The 18,992-nt window shown below is 42.9% G+C and overlaps 1 protein-coding gene across 1 annotated transcript in view; it reads right to left on the reverse strand.

Annotated features, from left to right (window-relative positions):
- pde5ab (phosphodiesterase 5A, cGMP-specific, b) overlaps positions 1-18,992 on the reverse strand; it is an 88,157-nt gene that overhangs the window by 50,723 nt on the left and 18,442 nt on the right. Inside the window, 2 exon segments of the mRNA XM_080451804.1 lie at positions 269-351; positions 4,001-4,129. Of these exon segments, the coding sequence (XP_080307930.1) occupies positions 269-351; positions 4,001-4,129 (212 nt within the window).

Here is an 18,992-nt window from a genome sequence, read left to right on the forward strand (position 1 = left end):
ACATCTGAAGACGTGTGAAAGAAAGACAGAAAATTATATGAGTCTTTCTCTCTTCTAAGAGAAACATTATGATCTTTTCTTGCCCCGCAGACTAAATATTATGCCGTTCCTATTGGGCCAGGTTTTTTTCCTCCAGGCGACCCGCTCGGTCGCGTCTGAGCGCTTTTTGTGTTGTCGAGGATCGGCCTTGTGGTCGGTGACCACGTTTCCCAGTGTCCATGACGTGTGCTGTGGGGTCAAAGGTCATAGTTAAGTTGATGGGTCTTACCAGCCAGGGGTGAGGAATCTCGGGGAGAGGCATTTGAGGAGGTGCCGGGAGGCCGCTGTGAATCTCTGACTTGAACGATGGCTCTGCAGGGAGAGGAGAAAAAGGAGACATTTTAGGATTTAGGAGTGTCATGATGTGAGTTAGCTCAGTGGTTCTCAAACTTTTTCATGTCAAGGACCCCCACATTGACACTCAATAGCCCACGGACCCCCATTTGAAAAGATATGCCAGGGACCCCCATAAGAGAAGATTTTTACGGCTCCACTAGCAGTGATTCTCAACCATTTTAATTTCAAGGACACTTTGACATGCATTTGATTAGGCTATGGACCCCAATTTATATTGTAGATCGGCTATTTTCACAATATGTATCCATGGAACCGAGTCAAATGTAATGCCCCAACTACTACATTCCAAGTGCTGGTGGGGGGTCCCCAATTCAAATCTGATGATTTTGGGGGGTCCCCAGTTCTAAAATGATTATTTTGGGGGGGGTCCCAGTTTAAACCCTGAGGAAGGGTTGAGAATGGGCAGCTGTGGCTCAGGAGGTAGAGCAGGTCGTCCATTGATCCGTGGGTCGGCGGTTCGAATCCCAACTCCTCCTGTCCACATGTCGAAGTGTCCTTGGGCAAGACACTGAACCCTACATTGCCTCCAATGATTCGGTCGGCGCTAGCTTGCCACCATTGGTGTGTGAATGTGGGAAAAGTGGGGACGCTGGCGTCGACTGTTCGCCGCTCCACCTCCCAATGCCCCCCCCTGTATGAATGAATGAACCATTGTAAAGCGCTTTGAGTAAGTTTAGAAAAGCGCCATATAAATAAATTACTTAGAAAAGCGCCATATAAATGCAATTCATTATTATTATTATTATTAAGGGTTTACTGTCGAAACGTTGGTTTCTTTTTAATAAACTTTTTGCATCATGGCTAAGAGCTGTGCGGCCTCATCCTTTGTCAATACGGGGTCCCCAGTTCTAAAATGATTATTTTGGGGGGGTCCCCAGTTCTAAAATGAATATTTGGGGGGGGGGGGGTCCCATTATTTTGGGGGGCCCCGGCCTGAAAAGGTTGAGAACCACTGATCTATACAGTACACACAATTGCAAGCAGTGTTGCCAGATTCTGTGAGAGAAACAAGCAACCAGGTCTAGGAAAACCAGCCCAAAAGAAGCGACTATGGGCCACATGAGCACTTTAACATATACATCAGCTATTTGAAAATATCAGATCTACAAGCTCACAACGCGTCGCGATGCGACGCGTTGTGAGCTTGTAGATCTGATATTTTCAAATAAAATCTTGCGGGGAAATTATGATAAGCAGATCTGGCAACCCTGATTGCAAGCCTGCTTGCAATTGTACGTAGGAACCAGCCAAAGTTGTGTTGTATATATATATTGTTGTTCTTGTTGTTGTTGTTTTTCTGCACATGTCATGTAGTATAGTGTTTACATAGTGAACTGATGACCAAAATAAAAAATTGCAAAGTGAAGTGAAAAGAAGTTGTACAACTGTATCGTATTTCTATCTTTTGTTTTACAGGTCCTTTTTAAATGCTGTTTGTATTTGATCCATATGCTCTGTCTTGCTGGTTCAGTGACACTATCCCTGCAGGGAATGATGCATCTAACGTTTTATGTTTGAGGAGGGACCCCCCCCCCCGTCCGTCCGTCGTGAAGATTCATAATGTCTTGGGGGTTCTGGTTTAATAACACATGAGCTAACTTAGATGACTAAAAAAGGCCCAGTTTTCTCCACGAAATCCCCCTGCTAAGACCAAACACAAGACTACAGAGGAAATAAAGCCATCATCATCCCCTGCCGAGTCAAAGCCATGTGCGCGTTTTGCTTTGGTTTTTTCCTTTTTTCTGTACGTAATCCATGTTTAACCCATTAAGTCCGGGAAAGAATCTGTGTCGTTTTTAGGTTTATTTGGCTATTCAAAAAATAGCATATTATGCAAGCTTGCAGATCTGCTATTTTTGAAAAATCGTGAAAATGTGTGCAAATCTTTGAATATGTATATATGTTTTAAAGCAACATTGTTTTACTCCGATCTGTGGTTCTGGGGGGTCCCTGGAACAACATAGTTTGAGATGGGGGTCCGCGGCCAAATACATATAATTTTGGGGGTCCTTGACATGAAAAAGTTTTGAGCACCACTGATATTATAGCAACATACGTTTTTGTTTTTAACTGTTATAGACATTTGTAGAATCCCAATTTGAGTTACAAATGTTTGCTTAAAAAATAATAATATATATATATATATATATATATATATATTCAAAGATTTGCACGAATGTTTTTGTGCAAATCTTTGAATATATAAAAAAAACCTGATCTACAAGTTCGTAGCGTGGCACTCGGTGCCGCGCTACGTGCTTGTATATCTGCTATTTTTTGAATAGCCAAAGAAATCTTAAAATGACACAGATGCGTCCCCGGTCTTAATGGGTTAAATGTTGCTTCGAGCCAAACATTTTACTCTGCCAGGGAGACAGTTAAAACTGGACACGTTCTGTTTTGTCCATTAGAAAGCTAATGCATCACGTCCTGCTACTTCTTCTCTCTCTCCACCGGAGCAAACTGGAGGTCAAGAGAGCCCTTTGCTCGTGGGCACTTCGTCGGTTATGTCATGGGCATGTTTCTCATTGCCTTCCCCATACCCTACACTGGGTTTTCCCCTGCTGGTTTACTAGGGACGGATTCAAACATTCATACTGCCGTCTTTACTTTTCTGCAGATTTCTTTCTTCTCCTTTTTTTTTTATCAGCCAATTATTTGAAGCAATTTTTTTCTCCCAATTTAGTCGTTATGCCAGTTAAAGGGATAGTTCACCCTCAAAATGACTTTTTTCCCCCCTATCGATTAGTGGAGACTTGAATTAATGGATTCTTTTTTTTTTAGCTTTTGTCGCATTCCTAAGCCAATAATTTGATGACCGGCAGTGGTTTCGGTAGGAGACACAAAGAGTCTCCTTTGTGTCTCCTACCGGAACCGCTGCCTGCGACAAAAACTAAAAAATATCCATGAATTCGAGTCTCCATGGGGTGACTAATCGATAGGAAAAAGTATTTTTTTGGGTGGACTATCCCTTTAAGCCTGCCCACACATGTCTGTGTTGCCAGAACTTTCCACTGCCACGCTATAGCCGATCTACAAGCTCACGACGCGTTGTGTGCTTGTAGATCGGCTGTTTTCAGCACACAACCAAGTATGAGCTAATTTAGGCTTTAAGGCATTAAAACCGGGGTGTAACTACTTAAACCATTATTTTATACTAGGCTCTTCAAAAATAGCAGATCTACAAGCTCACAGCTACTGTGAGCTTGTAAATCTTTGCTTCTGGGGGTCCCTGGAACAAAATATTTTGAGATGGGAGTCCGCGGCCAAATAGGGAGTCACAGCTACTGTGAGCTTGTATATCTGCTATTTTTAAAAACTCAAGCACTTTTGTGCAAATAATTCGATATATAAATGTATTAAAGCAATTTATTTTAACTCAAATCTTTGCTTCTGGGGGTCCCTGGAACAAAATATTTTGAGAAGGGGGGTCCGCGGCCAAATCATTTTGGGGGTTCTTGACATGAAAAAGTTTGAGCACCACTGATATAGCAACATAAGTTTGTTTCAGAAAACTGTTAGGATTTAGAAGAATCGGCCTACACATGCCTCTGGCCTCAGGTCTTAATGGGTTAAAGGAACACTACAGTGTTTTTATTCTAACCTTTGTCAGCCAGGACTCTGTGCAGGATGTTGGACAGGTGCAGCTTCTTCTCGCGGACCCCGGCGCTCAGGTACTCCCTGTCCAGCAGGTCCAGGAAGTGACGCAGTTCACACACCAACTCCTCCATCGCTGCACACAACAACACAACAACAACAACAACGGTTACACACACCCCACGCAACTGTACTTCGTACAACTACAAGAACATCTGTAGAAAACATGTTATACTGCGTCAATGCTCTCAATGAAGAAACGGTAAGTTCACATGACACCCCCACGTATGCAATTATAATACCGTGGCTTTATACGGCTCTTTTCTAAGTACAAAGTCAAAGTTGCTTTACATGAAGAAAAAGATAAACTTGTATTATCTAGAAAATGTGAATAAAATCAATTGTATGTAAAAATTAAAAGCAGTAAAAGCAGGGGGTGGGGGGTTAGCCGAGGAAAGCAAGCCTGAAGAGTTTTGAGGGTGGTTTTAAAAGAAGAGAGTGTCTGGGGGGCTGTTTTCATGTGGGTTGGGGGAGTGAATTCCATAGAGATAACCCCACCGACCCTTCATTTAAACCACTTTTCAAGTGGGCCAGAGAAGGTTGGGAACTACACTTTCTTCTACAGTTGTATACAGGTTGGTACAAGCACAAAGGGATAGTCGGATTCGGTGGGTTGGTAAATGTGGCATCATAAAAATAAAATAAAAAACAGCTATAAAACGAGACAGCTAGTAGGCAACCAGGTAGTGACGGCTGCCCCTCAATCAATCAAACGAGCCGAGGTGAATTCCAACTGGAAGCTCCCAGAAGGCAGGATAGCTGCCCATACAGTGCCAGCACCTGGCAACCCACCTGAGGGATCTATCTCATCAAGTAGAATTATAGCTATCAGTGGAAAACGCAGCCCCCTCGCGCGTCAACACAAAGGGTACAGGCCGTTTCACCACACATAGCAAGCAGTTGAGGTAAATGTGTAACAATATGTGTGGTATTCGTGTGTGAGTTCTCCAAATGTGTCATAAGGCTATAAAAGGTAAAGAAAGTTTTCCTCAGGATAATCAAGGGGCCTTTAGGGTGTACGTGGACACCCAAGGGTTCTTGAGGGGGATTTCCCAGGGGATCCCCAGCTAAAATGATTGATAGTTTGGAACCCAAATGGACCCTTACAGGTCTGTAACTCTGAGAGTGTGCGAACGGAACCGAATGGACACTTACAGGTCTGTAACTCTGAAAGTGTGCAAACTGAACCAAATGGACCCTTACAGGTCTATAACTCTGAGTGTGCAAAAGGAACCGAATGGACCTTTACAGGTCTGTAACTCTGAAAGTGTGCAAAAGGAACCGAATGGACCCTTACAGGTCTGTAACTCTGAGAGTGTGCAAAAGGAACCGAATGGACCCTTACAGGTCTGTAACTCTGAAAGTGTGCAAAAAGAACCGAATGGACCCTTACAGGTCTGTAACTCTGAGAGTGTGCAAAAGGAACCGAATGGACCCTTACAGGTCTGTAACTCTGAAAGTGTGCAAAAAGAACCGAATGGACCCTTACAGGTCTGTAACTCTGAGAGTGTGCAAAAGGAACCAAATGGACCCTTACAGGTCTGTAACTCTGAGAGTGTGCAAAAGGAACCAAATGGACCCTTACAGGTCTGTAACTCTGAGAGTGTGCAAAAGGAACCGAATGGACCCTTACAGGTCTGTAACTCTGAGAGTGATCAAACGGAACCAAATGGACCCTTACAGGTCTGTTACTCTGAGAGTGTGCAAACAGAACCAAATGGACCCGGTCCATTTGGTCCATTTGGTCCATTTGGTCCATTTGGTTCCAGCTATCAAAAGTAGTTTGAGCTTGTAGATCTGCTACTTTTGCTACTTTTGAATTTGAATCATGAAAAGTAACAGTTTTGGACACCCGAGGTTTCCACCCGACAGAGACAATAATAGGCCTAGGCTTTTCATGAGAACGTTCACCTACGTGACGACGTCACGGCCGATACAAGGGACACACCATGGCTAACGTGGTTAAGGTCAGGAGGTCAAGGGAGTACTGCATAATAGTCAACGGAAGGCTCTCCCACGTGGTGTTTTTTAAAGACAAATCCCGCATGTGCTTGGGTGTGAGCGTGCTCGTATCTCAGTGATCCCGTCATGATGGGGATCGCTTTACACACAGCGAGTTCATAGGGGCAGATTGTAAAAAGCTGCAGCGCTCTGCGACATCCACCCAGGCGATAACAAGCACGCCTCCTCTCTATAACGGATGGCTTTGGCCCTTCTCTCTCTCGCTCTCTCTCTCTCTCTCTCTCCGCGCAACTAGAGCTTATTGTAAACAGATGATGCTATCCCGTCATCGGGGTGATGATATCATTCATACTGTGCGGCGGTTAGCAGGGGTGGAAAGTAGCCGAGTACATGTACTCAAGTAACACTTTTGAGGTATTTTTCTTACTTTACCTGAGTATGTTCAATTTTTTCAATATATATATATGTCACAGTACGTTTGGAGAACCAGTACGATTGAAGACAGAGCGCTCGTTTTTAGGCACGGGGCTCCTTCGGGGCGAGGCGGGGCTTTTCGAGACAGGGTTTATTAGCGAGGCTCGCGAGGAGGAGAAGGAGGACGGCGCTGCGAGGCGGGGGGTTATTACGCGAGGCTCGCGAGGAAGAGGAGCCTCCTCCTCCTCCTCCTCCTCGCGTAATAAACCGTCCCGTCCTCTCCTTCGCTCCTTCTCCTCCTCCTCCGAGGAGGAGAAGGAGAGCGCGGAGAGGCGGGGCTTTGATGCGCCGACGGAGACCTGTCTTTTGTTGTTCCCCCCCACATAGCAACCAGGAAGCTACGCTAGGGGAACCATAATATCTATGAGGGGAACGCTGAACACGCGTTCACACGCACGGCGCGCCGACTTAGTGGAGCTTGAGGCCGAGGAAGCGCGCCCTCGCGCCTCCAGGCGCGAGTGCCCGCGCTGACCGGCCGATGCTCCACTAGTCGACTCAGCGCCGTTTGATTTGTAAACCGATAGGGACAGAATAGTTCTTTTCATGGATCACTGTGTGTGTGTGTGTGTGTGTGTGTGTGTGTGTGTGTGTGTGTGTGTGTGTGTGTGTGTGTGTGTCAGGGAGAAAGTAAAACAAAAGCCAGAACACAATAAAAGTATCTAAACAGTCCTGCTTTCAATAAACCAAAAAAAGCATGAGCGCGTGTGTGTGCGCGTGCGTGTGTGTGTGTGACTGTGTGTGTGACTGTGTGTGTGTGTGTGTGTGTGTGTGTGTGTGGCCATATATGTTTGTGCACAAGCCTGGCTTGTGGCTCCCTCTAGTGCTGGGTGGGTGGTAAAAACGAGCGCGCTTTCTTCAATCGTACTGGTTCTCCAATCATACTGTAACATATATATATATATTTTTGTGTGGAAACTTAAGTTAATAGTTTACTTTGCATATCGTTGCTGTCCGGCAGAAACCAGCTAACTCCATTTTTCAGCGTTAGCATTTCTTTCCCCATAAATCAGTGCTATTGAACACCCTTTATGTCTGTGTTGATAAAAAACAAGAATAAATATGACTTGATATTATTAGAAGCTGCATGCTGTATTGTGTGTGTGTGTGTGTGTGTGTGTGTGTGTGTGTGTGTGTGTGTGTGTGTGTGTGTGTGTGTGTGTGTGTGTGTGTGTGTGTGTGTGTGTGTGTGTGTGTGTGTGTATACCTCAACATGTATACTTGTGAGTAAATGTACTTAGTTACTTCCCACCACTGGGGGTGGGGCACAGCAGAGATGAGGGGCTAGGGGGTTTAAGTGTAGGCCATGGTTGAGGTTTTCTCAAGTCTCCTGCTAAGAGAGGAAGCTCACACTGTGTGACCATGATGAAGCCATCCATCGTCTCCCCCCCCCCCCCCCCCCCCACAGCGATGACCTCAACATGCTTTATGATCTTTTAATCCAGTGGTTCTCAACTTGGGGTCCTTGAGAGGGGGTTCTAGGGGGTCCCCCCCCCTGCCAAATGATCGAGTTAGTCTTCACCATGTCAAAGTAAATACGACTTAGAGAACGTACAAGAAATGCCTATGTTCACGGTTATCTCTATGCCTCTATCTCTGTGCATAAACAGTGAAGGGATTCTGGAACAAAATGAAAGATCGTTATCCGACCAAATCGTGTCTAACAATAAAAAAAGGATTAGATTGGCGTGCCAGAAATACATCGTATCAAATGCGTCTCTGTGGCCTAATACATGTCACACTGGGGGTCCTTGAAATTTTTAAAAAATGAAAAAAACAGCTGTAGTTCACCCCAAAAATTACTTTTTTTCTATCAATTACACACCCTTTTTTCGGGGGTGTTAAAAATGCGCATGTTGTTTTGTCTGGACTTACTTTCCAAATAGTCCATCTGTAATTACATTGCGCTCATTTTCTGCTTCAGCTGTTTAATGGTTTGGTCTTGGTTTGGTCTTGACTCTGTGTTCTATGTCGTCCACCCTGGATTCAGTCATGTTTTGGGTGAACTACTCCTTTAAACTGCTCTTTAAACCATTGCTTCACAACAAGCGGGGTCACGACCCCAAAAAGCAAGGCCACACGATGTTGTGACGCGGTCACAGCAAACAAAGAGCGGATTCTAAATGAGCAACATCGTCTTAACGTCAAATACTTGGAATACTTCACGATCAATGCAAAAGATTCTAGTTCCAGTGTGAAAGCAGGCTTTAGATAATCACGTCCTCAGACCAGCGTGACCGCAGGCTGCAAAGCAGCCATGAACCCTACTGGGAAGATGATATAACTCATTTCACACCATTTCATCTCCTTCACGCTTTCCACATGGGGAGATCTGACGGTGGAATGTACACCAGTCTTTTTTTGTACATCAAACATCGCGTTCTTCAACACACCTTATTATGCCAGGTTATCTGCAGAGATTCAATCACACACACGCACGCACGCACGCACGCACGCACGCACGCACGCACGCGCACACGCACACGCACACACACACACACACACACACCCGCATCTTACAAAAACAAACAAATCTTAATCCTGTATTTCCCCTTTCTTGCCGGTTTGAGTACATAAAAGCCTGAGTTATATGTGGTCGCGTGGTTGTGACGTGCACCGGAAATAGCCGATCTACAAGCTCACAACGCGTCGCAGCACGTCACTGGCGTGCACCTAGTTCTGAACCAGGCTTCCGAACGGGTGAGAACGCCATTGGGGTTCTGCGGGGGTGGGGCATTCGATGGACCACGGCTCATGGACAGCTCGACCTTGTGGGTCCACGCATAGACACATAAAGGTAGACACCTCCTCTGGCTCTGAGGCGTCCGTATCTCGGGCGCCATATTGGAGAAGGCAAGCTTCCTGACTACTGGCCGATTACCGGTAAATTGTCTTTACCTTTTATAGCCATTTGGAAAAACACACACGAATACCACACATATCGTTACGCAGAATCTAGTTGTATAAAAATATAACGGGATATTTTTATACAACTAGATTCTGACAAGTCCCGGAAAAGACGCGCTGTGATTGGCCAGTAGTCAGGAAGCTTGCCTTCTCCAAAATGGCATCCACGATACAGGTCGCTCCAATGAACTGCAGAGGCCAATGAGGTATCTAGGTTTCTATATCTATGGGTCCACGCATTCCGTAAATAATGTATCCAAAAGACGCTCGTGGCTTTTCCAATTGTAATCGTAATTTAGAGTTTGCAGGGAGGAGTAGGAGTAGGAGGAGAAGAAGGGGGCCCGGCATAGATTGGCGAGGCTCTGCTCCTCCGCCCAGAAAGATAAACGGCAGATTTCACACATTCACACACATTCCTGCCATAATCTGATTATCCTGAGAGAGAGAGAGAGAGAGAGAGAGAGAGAGAGAGAGAGAGAGAGAGAGAGAGAGAGAGAGAGAGAGAGAGCAATGTGCAGTACAGCAATGTGCAAACACAGCAGCACGACTTGTGAGCTGTTGTGACAGGAAAAATGACATCCGATACAACCACCTTAAGGACTGACAATATACTGTGTGTATCTGCACCGTACTGATAAGTATTGCATAGACCTACGATACATAGAGTGTAGGCCTACAAACAGAGCAGATAGAGCAGATCAGATAACTCCAAATTGTTTTCAGGAAATGACAAAAACAAAACAAAAAGTGGAGTTAGGAGGTTTTGTTCATCATTGATAATTAAGAACAGCTGAATGGACATCCAACCTAACAATGAGGTTGGAGGTCAAAAGGGGGTGGAGCCTGGAGTCAGCAAAACCAGCTAACTCCACCCCCCTTTGCTGGAGTTAGCTGGTTTAGCAGAAAGTTTGAGGATCCAATGGAGTTAGCTGGTTTTGTCAGCAGCGCTTTTTAATACTTTTCATTGGTTCAATATTGTTTTAATCAACACACAGACGTAAAGGGTGTTCAATAGCACTGGTGTATGGAGAAAAAAATGCGAAAGCAACAGTATATTTATTATATTTTTAATAAGTTTAAGTTAGTATATTTTCATGTTTTATTATAGTTTGTAGTACTACTATCCTTGACTGCAAAGTTGCAATGTTTACACATTTCCTTATTCTAGTAGAGCTATATAGACATGCGGCAAATCCACTATCGGGCTTCGAAATCAAACCTGAGACACGCTGACAGGCCTCAAAGCCTATGTGGTACGCGCCTTAACCACTCAGCCCCCATAGGGTTCTAATCCTTAATTTTACATACATGTCTTGCTTTGGCAATGGCAATCAATAAATAAAGCCTTTAAACTGAAATCGAATGGAGGGAGAGACTGAAGGGATAGGGACAACAAAACACACTGAACTGTTTTCCACTTCTTCTGCTACCCTGGCTGAGCCCAGTGGTGTAAAGTAACTAAGTACTAATGTACTCAAGTACTGTGCTTAAGTACAATGTTGTGGTCTGTGCTTAAGTACAATGTTGAGGTATTTTTTTACTTTAATGGAGTATTTCCAGTTTTCAGTACATTCATTTCTACTCCACTCGATCTCAGAGGCAAATATTGTACTTTTACTCCACTACCATTATTTGAAAACTGTGGTTACTAGTTACTTTGCAGATTTTGATTGTTATTACAAAACATACATTAGCCACTTCAGCCCTATATACATTTTGGCCATTTAAAAATAGCCCAAAAAAAACCAAACACAATGCGTCGCATGAGCTTGTAGATCGGCTATTTTCAAAAGATTTGTATGCATTTGAAAACTTGAAATGGGACATTCTGCATCCTACTTTCTACTTTTGGTACTTTAAATACATTTTGATGTCAACACTTTTGTACTTTTACTCAAGTACATTTTGAATTCCGGACTTTTACTTGTAACAGAGTATTTTCATATTGCAGTATTGACACTTTTACTTAAGTAAAAGATGTGAGTACTTTTTCCACCACTGGTGAAGCAGACCCTGGATCAGTTTTGGTCCGTGGCAACGCGTGGCGTCAGTATGACACACACCGCTGGCCTCCTGTCTGTGTGTTTTAGACTGCACACGTTTTTATACGAGAGACGCCAACGACTCCTTAGTGCTGCATTTGCTATTTCACGCTGCTTATTGCGGAACCAAACGCAAGGCGATAAGTTACCTCCGCAGGGGAGGTCAATGTGCGAGCGTGTGTGTGTGTGTGTGTGTGTGTGTGTGTGTGTGTGTGTGTGTGTGTGTGTGTGTGTGTGTCTACACAGTCTTGCACACATGTGTGCCTGTATACGTGTGCATGAGTATGTGTGTGTGTGTGTGTGTGTGTGTGTGTGTGTGTGTGTGTGTATGGGGCTCCGTTAGTGCCACGAGGGGCGCATGACGCCTCCTGTGACCACATGATTTTTTCTTACGTGTGTGTGTGTGTGTGTACACGTTCGTTCTGCGCGTGCACTGCACAAAAGCACGCGTTACGCGCTGCAACGCGTCGTGGACATTTACGCGTAAGCTACATGCGCTACAACCTGTCACGTACATTCACACGTAAGCACGCGTTACGCGCTGCAACGCGTCGTGTACATTTACGCGTAAGCTACATGCGCTACAACCTGTCACGTACATTCACACGTAGTAATAATAATAAAAAATAAAATAATAATAATAATAAGGGTAATAATAATAAGGGTAATAATAATAGTAATAATAATAATAATAATAATAACAATAATAATCCTTTATTAAATAATGATACTGCCCAAGATATTGCCTTACTAATGTAATAACGCAATAAGGGTAATAGTGTAATAATGCAATAAGTGTAATAGGTGTAATAGTGTAATAGGTGTACTAATGTAATAGTGTAACAACGCAATAGGGGTAGTAGTGTAATAGGTGGAATAGTGTAATATTGCATTAAGTTTAATATGTAATAGGTGTAATAGTGTAATAGGTGTAATAGTGCAACGTGTGTAATAGTGTAATAGATGTAATAACGCAATGAGGGTAATACTCTAATAGTTGAACAGGTGTAATAGTGCAATAAGTTAATAAGTGTAAAAGTGTGATAGTGTTATAAGTGGTCACATTCACCCAATTCCGCCCACATCCACCCAAACCCCAACTACTTCACTACACTATAACACCTATTGCACTATTACCCTATTGCGTCATTACACTATTACACCTATTACACTTTTTACCCTTTCTACACTATTATACCTATTATACTATCACACATATTGCACTATTACACTATTAAACCTATTACACTGTTACCATTATTATGTTATTACACTATTACACTATTAAACTTGTTGCATTATTACACCATTACAATTATTACACTACTACACGTATTACAACATTACCCTTATTCCGTTAATATATCATATAGCAGTCACTGGGTACCGGCCACTGGGTGCCAGGCAACGGCCCCGGTCGACCCGCCAACAGCCTTTTGGTGAAGAACCTGGGCTCGGTCCACCTCTATATTTTCATGGTATGCAGAGACTGACTCACGCATAGGAAATACATTGCCTTTTTCTCCAAGTCCTCAAACCAGCCAGGATGTGGAGTTGCGAATGAGAGGAAAGTGTCTTCCTCCTCCTGCCACTGCCCCAGTTTAGGAGACACCTTCAGGCATGGGAAGACGTAGTCTATATCCTCCTCCCACAGGCCCTCTGTTGACCAGTTCTCCTCCAAGAAGGTGTTCAGGTGTGGAGGAAGACTCATTGACTTCCTTAACGATCTGCTTTAGCAGCCTAGGCCAAATGTGGACCCGCTGTTGTAGGGTCTCAAACGGCACCAGCAAGTGTCCCAGCTTAGTACAACCGGGTTCCCTGAGAAATTTTCTTATGCACACCGAGGACAGAGTTCCGACCCAACGCAAGCCACAGCCACATACCAGTTGTGGCATCAGTGTCTCTAGCAACTTTTAGGAGTCTCCAAGCCTCCAGAATGGACTCATGAATGGTGACAGCCCTGGCAGATATGCATTGTCTTCTGACGTTTCCCGATACAAATATTCAATTCATTGGTGAGAGTCAGTGTAATGTTTTTTTTATTTTACAGGAACACTGCAATTAAATTCTGGAATCGCATCTTCTCATAGGAATATGGAGAAATATAACACAACTGCTCTGGGATTTGATCTATAGGTCCAACATGAATCCAAGGATTTTAGTCAGCTAATTAAAGATGCTATTTCTCAGGGTGTCAAAAATGACAAAGGCTGATCAAACAAGTTGAAAATAATTTATTCACCAAATCAAATTTCACACAGGGAACTTTCTGACCGAAATTGAAATATAAATTAAGCAGATTCGTTTGAAAACAGTATCGGTGTAACAATTGAACATCATTCTACCATCCGGATTTGAACTAGAGGTGTCGGTTTCATGGTCCATCTCCTGTCATGGTGAGCTAAGCAATCGCAAGAACAATTTGTTTTGTCCGTATTTCAACAATCAAATCATTGACACTTAATAGAAGGGCGAAAGCAAAACGGAATGGAATGGAACACCTGGCGCGGGTCGGACCGAGAGAACCCCGCAATGCCACACACACACACACACACACACACACACACACACACACACACACACACACACACACACACACACACACACACACACACACACACACACACGTTGTTTATGTAGGATGGACAATCATGTGATCCATGTTTTATATTAAAATACATTATTTTGATAATGATTTTATGATTTTCATTTTAAAATATGGACTGATAGTCCTATAGCTATAATGTCCATAGAGAATATGTCCCCACCTGAAAGATGCTTATTAAACTTTATAGCCTAACTTGCCTGGTACCATGCATGCTTCATCTTACCATCTAAAATTATATTCCTTGGCTTGCAAACAGCCAAAAAGTGTGTAGCCGATGAAACGCAACGGCTTTGCATTAATGACACCAGGTATAAGAAACTCATGAGCACACTGGCCAATACAAACTAATAGGCGAGTGCGCTCTGGTGCGCAATTTCCGCACTGCTGCTGTCCAATGTGTCCAAATTCATCTTTAAATGCCCTGTTTTCAGCACTGTCACATATCTTTTACACATATCTTTTATACTCTTTATACCAGGAGTCTTCAACGTTTTCAGGCCAAGGACCCCCTAGCTGAGAGAGACGAAGCAGGGACCCCCTCTATATTGTATAAAATTGTGTTTCAGATTAAACTTTTTTTGTTTACTTGGTCTGCTCTTTTTTCCCCTCTACACCTATATATCTCTTTGCCAAAAATAGCCGATCTACAAGGCGTTGTGAGCTTGTAGATCTGCTATTTTTGGCTAAAGTTCTCCTCAGAAAAGGGATGCCAGGGTTCAAGTGGTTAAGGTAAAAAAAAAAAAAAGATAACACAAAGATTTGGTGGACCCCCTGTAGTAACTCTGAGGACCCCCTAGGGGTCCCGGACCCCCTGTTGATACTTTTGGATAGTGTCATTTCTCTTGTTAACTAGCAGATTAATGTTTAGCGATCTCAAGCAGTCTGTCTCTCTCAAGTAGCAGCTGCAATCCATCCAGTAACGACCAATTTATGCTTCGACGTACAACGGTCAGTGCATGGTGGGAAAAGTACTCAGATATTTTACCTAAGTAAAAGTCTGGAATTCAAAATTGAGTAAAAGCACAAAAGTATTAGTATCAAAATGTACTTAAAGTACCAAAAGTAAAAGTACTAATATTTGAAAATAGCAGATCTACAAGCTCACAATGTGTTGCAATGCGATGCATTAGATTGGCTATTTTCAAATAGCCTATGTAGGCCTATAAAATAGGGCTAAAGTGGTTTTATAATATAATAATTGATAATAGCAAAGTAACTAGTAACTAAAGTTTTCAAATGATTGTAGTGGAGTAAAAGTACAATATTTGCCGTTGGGGTGTAGAAGTAATACAATAGTAGGCCTACTGAAAATTGGCAATACTCCAGTAAAGTAAAAATACCTAAAATTTGTACTTAAGTGCAGTACTTGAGTACATGTACTTTGTTACTTTATGACAACGGTGTTGCGCCCCGAATATATTCAATCTGCGCTGCAGTGTGAGCTTGTGGATTTGCAAAGCGATCCTGATGAATCATGCTTAATAATGTGACGTTGCAGCCTACGTCTGGCATTGCGGGGTATAATGAGAATAAAAGTAAAATCATTCAAATTATTGAATGATTATGATGAGGACGGTAGGCTTTGCTACATGGTCAGTCTTGGAGGAGGGGGGGGGGAACCGCTGTTTACGGTTTATTATGCCACCTAATAGCTTACATTTTGATTCATTCTCTGTGACTGTGAGAGTATCACAAATGTGTGCCAAATATAAGGCGTTCTGTCTTGACTCTTGGAGTTCCAGTACATTTGTTAACTATCCATTTCTTAAATTAGCCTTTCATTATGTTCTGGCCCGCCATCTAATGCTTTAGAAAAAAAACGTTCATGTTGGTGCACCCTTCATAGTTCTTAAATCCATGAATTTTGCAAAAATGTTGCAAGGGAAGTCTCTGTGCCAGCCAGGATTATTTTGTTCTTCGTCGCACAATGGTTTCGAGTGGTTAACATTATGCGATATTAGCTGTAGAATACAACTCTCGTAGACGTATTTACGATTCTGACGTTTTCAATCTATGAGAGTTGTAGGGTTCACCCCCATGGACACAGGGACTTTCTGCACTATGCCCCGTAGACACTCCAAACATGTACAAATTGAAAATAAAGGTGCTTACCCCCACGCAGCAAATGTTAACTATCGCTACGGGGTAGTAGTTTAATGTAATAATCCATATCTTTCAATAAAGAAGTGTTTAATGCCGACTGTGGCTGATTCTGTCGGAAGTTCCCAATGGGCGGTAGTGACGCGCCCATCTGGTGAAACCCGGAATTACACTCAATGTAAACAGGAAGTAAGCGAGGGTGAAACAATGGCATTCGGCCATAGACGGCATTAAAACACTTCTTTATTGAAAGATATGGATTATTACATTAAACTACTACCCCGTAGCGAGAGTTAACATTTGGGGCATGGAAGCACCTTCATTTTTTATTTGTACATGTTTGGAGTGTCTACGGGGTATAGTGCTGAAAGTTTCTGTGTCCATGGGGGGTGAACCCTACAACTCTCGTAGATTGAAAACGTCAGAATCATAAATACGTCTACGAGAGTTGTATTCTACAGCTAATGCGATATACAAGACCACAAGTAGCCTACCGCGAATGAGACGCGTTGTGAGCTTGTAGATCTGCTCTGATGCGGTGCACTGTGTGTGTGTGTGTGTGTGTGTGTGTGTGTGTGTGTGTGTGTGTGTGTGTGTGTGTGTGTGTGTGTGTGTGTGTGTGTGCGTGTGCGTGTGCGTGTGTGTGCGCGCGCGCTGCGCTGCTCAGGAGCGCAGCTGGCTGTTGGAGAAAAACACTGAATTGACATATGAAAATGTTGCCTTCAAAGATTGGTGTGGATAATGTGGGAAGGGTCTAATTATTTTATATTGATCTTTTTTGGGGTCACATTATTATATTTAGGCCTATCTTTTTTTAGGTCACATTATAGCTTAATATGGAACATGAACATCTCGCCATCAGATTGGATTGCCATGTCTGTCAGGCTGTCAGACTGTCTGTCTGTCTATCTCGAGACAGAAAAACAGAGAGACATGATAGTATTATAATTTTCGGGGAACCATGACTTCATCACAACCCATCAATCATCATTGAATGAATAGGCACTTGGAGAGAGGGAGAGAGAGAGAGAGACATCTAATAGGCCTATAGGCTACACATGAACATTTTGCAAGGGCTGTTCTGGTATATACTTTAATTCATCAACGTGATGAAAGCGACCAAATAGGCTATTTCCATGGTGGACACCAGCCTAGGGTTAGACTTGCACAGCAGTTCATTGTCTGTCCATTGTCTGAGAAGCGCAGTGCTGATCCAATAATACAACTCATAATGACTACAGGCGTCGAAATTAAAACCTGTCCCATCCATAGAAGCCAATCTATAATAACGCATAACAATGAAGTAACTGGAAATCTGATTTCCAGTTATATTTATTCCCATGATTTGCTCTTATAGGATGAATTAAACCCCGTATTTAACCAGGTCAATCTAAATGAGATTAAAGTGTATTATCTATTACATTAACATTGTAAAACGCATATGAAAAACACACCAATGGGAGACAGATTCTATAACACTTTGAATTGTATCAAAATGTGTGAAATCGTTATCTAGACGAGCAGGTGAGATGTGGTTTCGCTACTTTTTTCTTTCTGTTTTTCCTCTCTCCTTTTTGAGAGAGAAGGATAATTGTTGCGCTCTGCAGTCATGTAACACAGAAGTAATACCTCTATGGCATAAACGCATATGTTTATTGTTGTTGGAAGGGAGCTTGGCGCATTTGGGGAGCATATAGGCATTTGAAAACATGGTCACATTTGGACCCGTTGGAAAGCCAGAGCGGCACCATTGATTTGACACCATAGGCTATACTGTACAGCTGTTTATTGCCTTGAAATAGAAGATTATTTAAGAGAAAATACTATAGCCTAGGGCTAGGCCTACATGTTACTGATGATAATATATTTGCAATGATGCTAAATGAAGCAAATTCGTGTCAGATCAAAGCCACGTACGGTGATGCCCTGCACCATGCACTCTGCTTAAAAGCCGCTGTTGCTTAATTGCTTTATCAATGGATATTGATAGAATATACAGTGATGAGCTGTACACGAAACAAAAGCTAAGGTTCCAAAGAACTTAAAATTGATTTGATTTGAGAGAGCTCTAAGTGTTAGAAGACACCCACGACCGCCGAGTTTTTGGCACCGACCGCGCCGTGATTGCGTAATTCCTTGCGTAATTCATTCATATCAGGAAATAATGAAAGAATCCAGCCATGGGCCAGATAAACATACAAAGCTTAGATTTCACGGATTCTGGCGTTCTTTTTATTTTTATTTTTGGTTATGATCTGACTGAGTATTAGCTAATATAAAAATCGCCTCGAACCTCCGGAAAAAGACGAGAAGAGTGCATGGCGCGGTGATCAACCAAACCCGATGTTGGAATCATACTGTACAGTTTATAATTGCCTTGAAATAAAAGATTATTTGACAGAAATTAATACAGCCTATATGTTACTGATGACTTGGAATTAAATTTTATTGCAATCAATGCAATATTGATTGCAAAGGACAGGATTCAAGAATGGAGACTTGGAGAGGGACAGCGCACCTTCTGTGCGTAATTGCAGAAAGCCACTTCATAAATTGAATCACATATCAGGAGAGGTAACTGAATTAATTAATACAAATATTTTATTTTTTTTATTTTAAGACTTACACGTGCATATGAGGCGTTCTGTGCAGGGCAGAGTTATGTCACAAGGGCACACGATGCGTTATGTACAGAGCTCAGTTATGTCACACGGGTAGGTGAGGCGTTCCACGCAGCGCGCACCAAGGTGGCACAGCACCCACTCATCTCTCCGCGCCTCGCCTAGTCGCGTGACCAAATAAATCATGCGTGCGTTGACGCGTGCCTTTGCTACAGACGCATGAATCTA

This window comes from Gymnoscopelus braueri (assembly GCF_963280865.1).
Source record: "Gymnoscopelus braueri genome assembly, chromosome: 15".
Taxonomy (NCBI): domain Eukaryota; kingdom Metazoa; phylum Chordata; class Actinopteri; order Myctophiformes; family Myctophidae; genus Gymnoscopelus; species Gymnoscopelus braueri.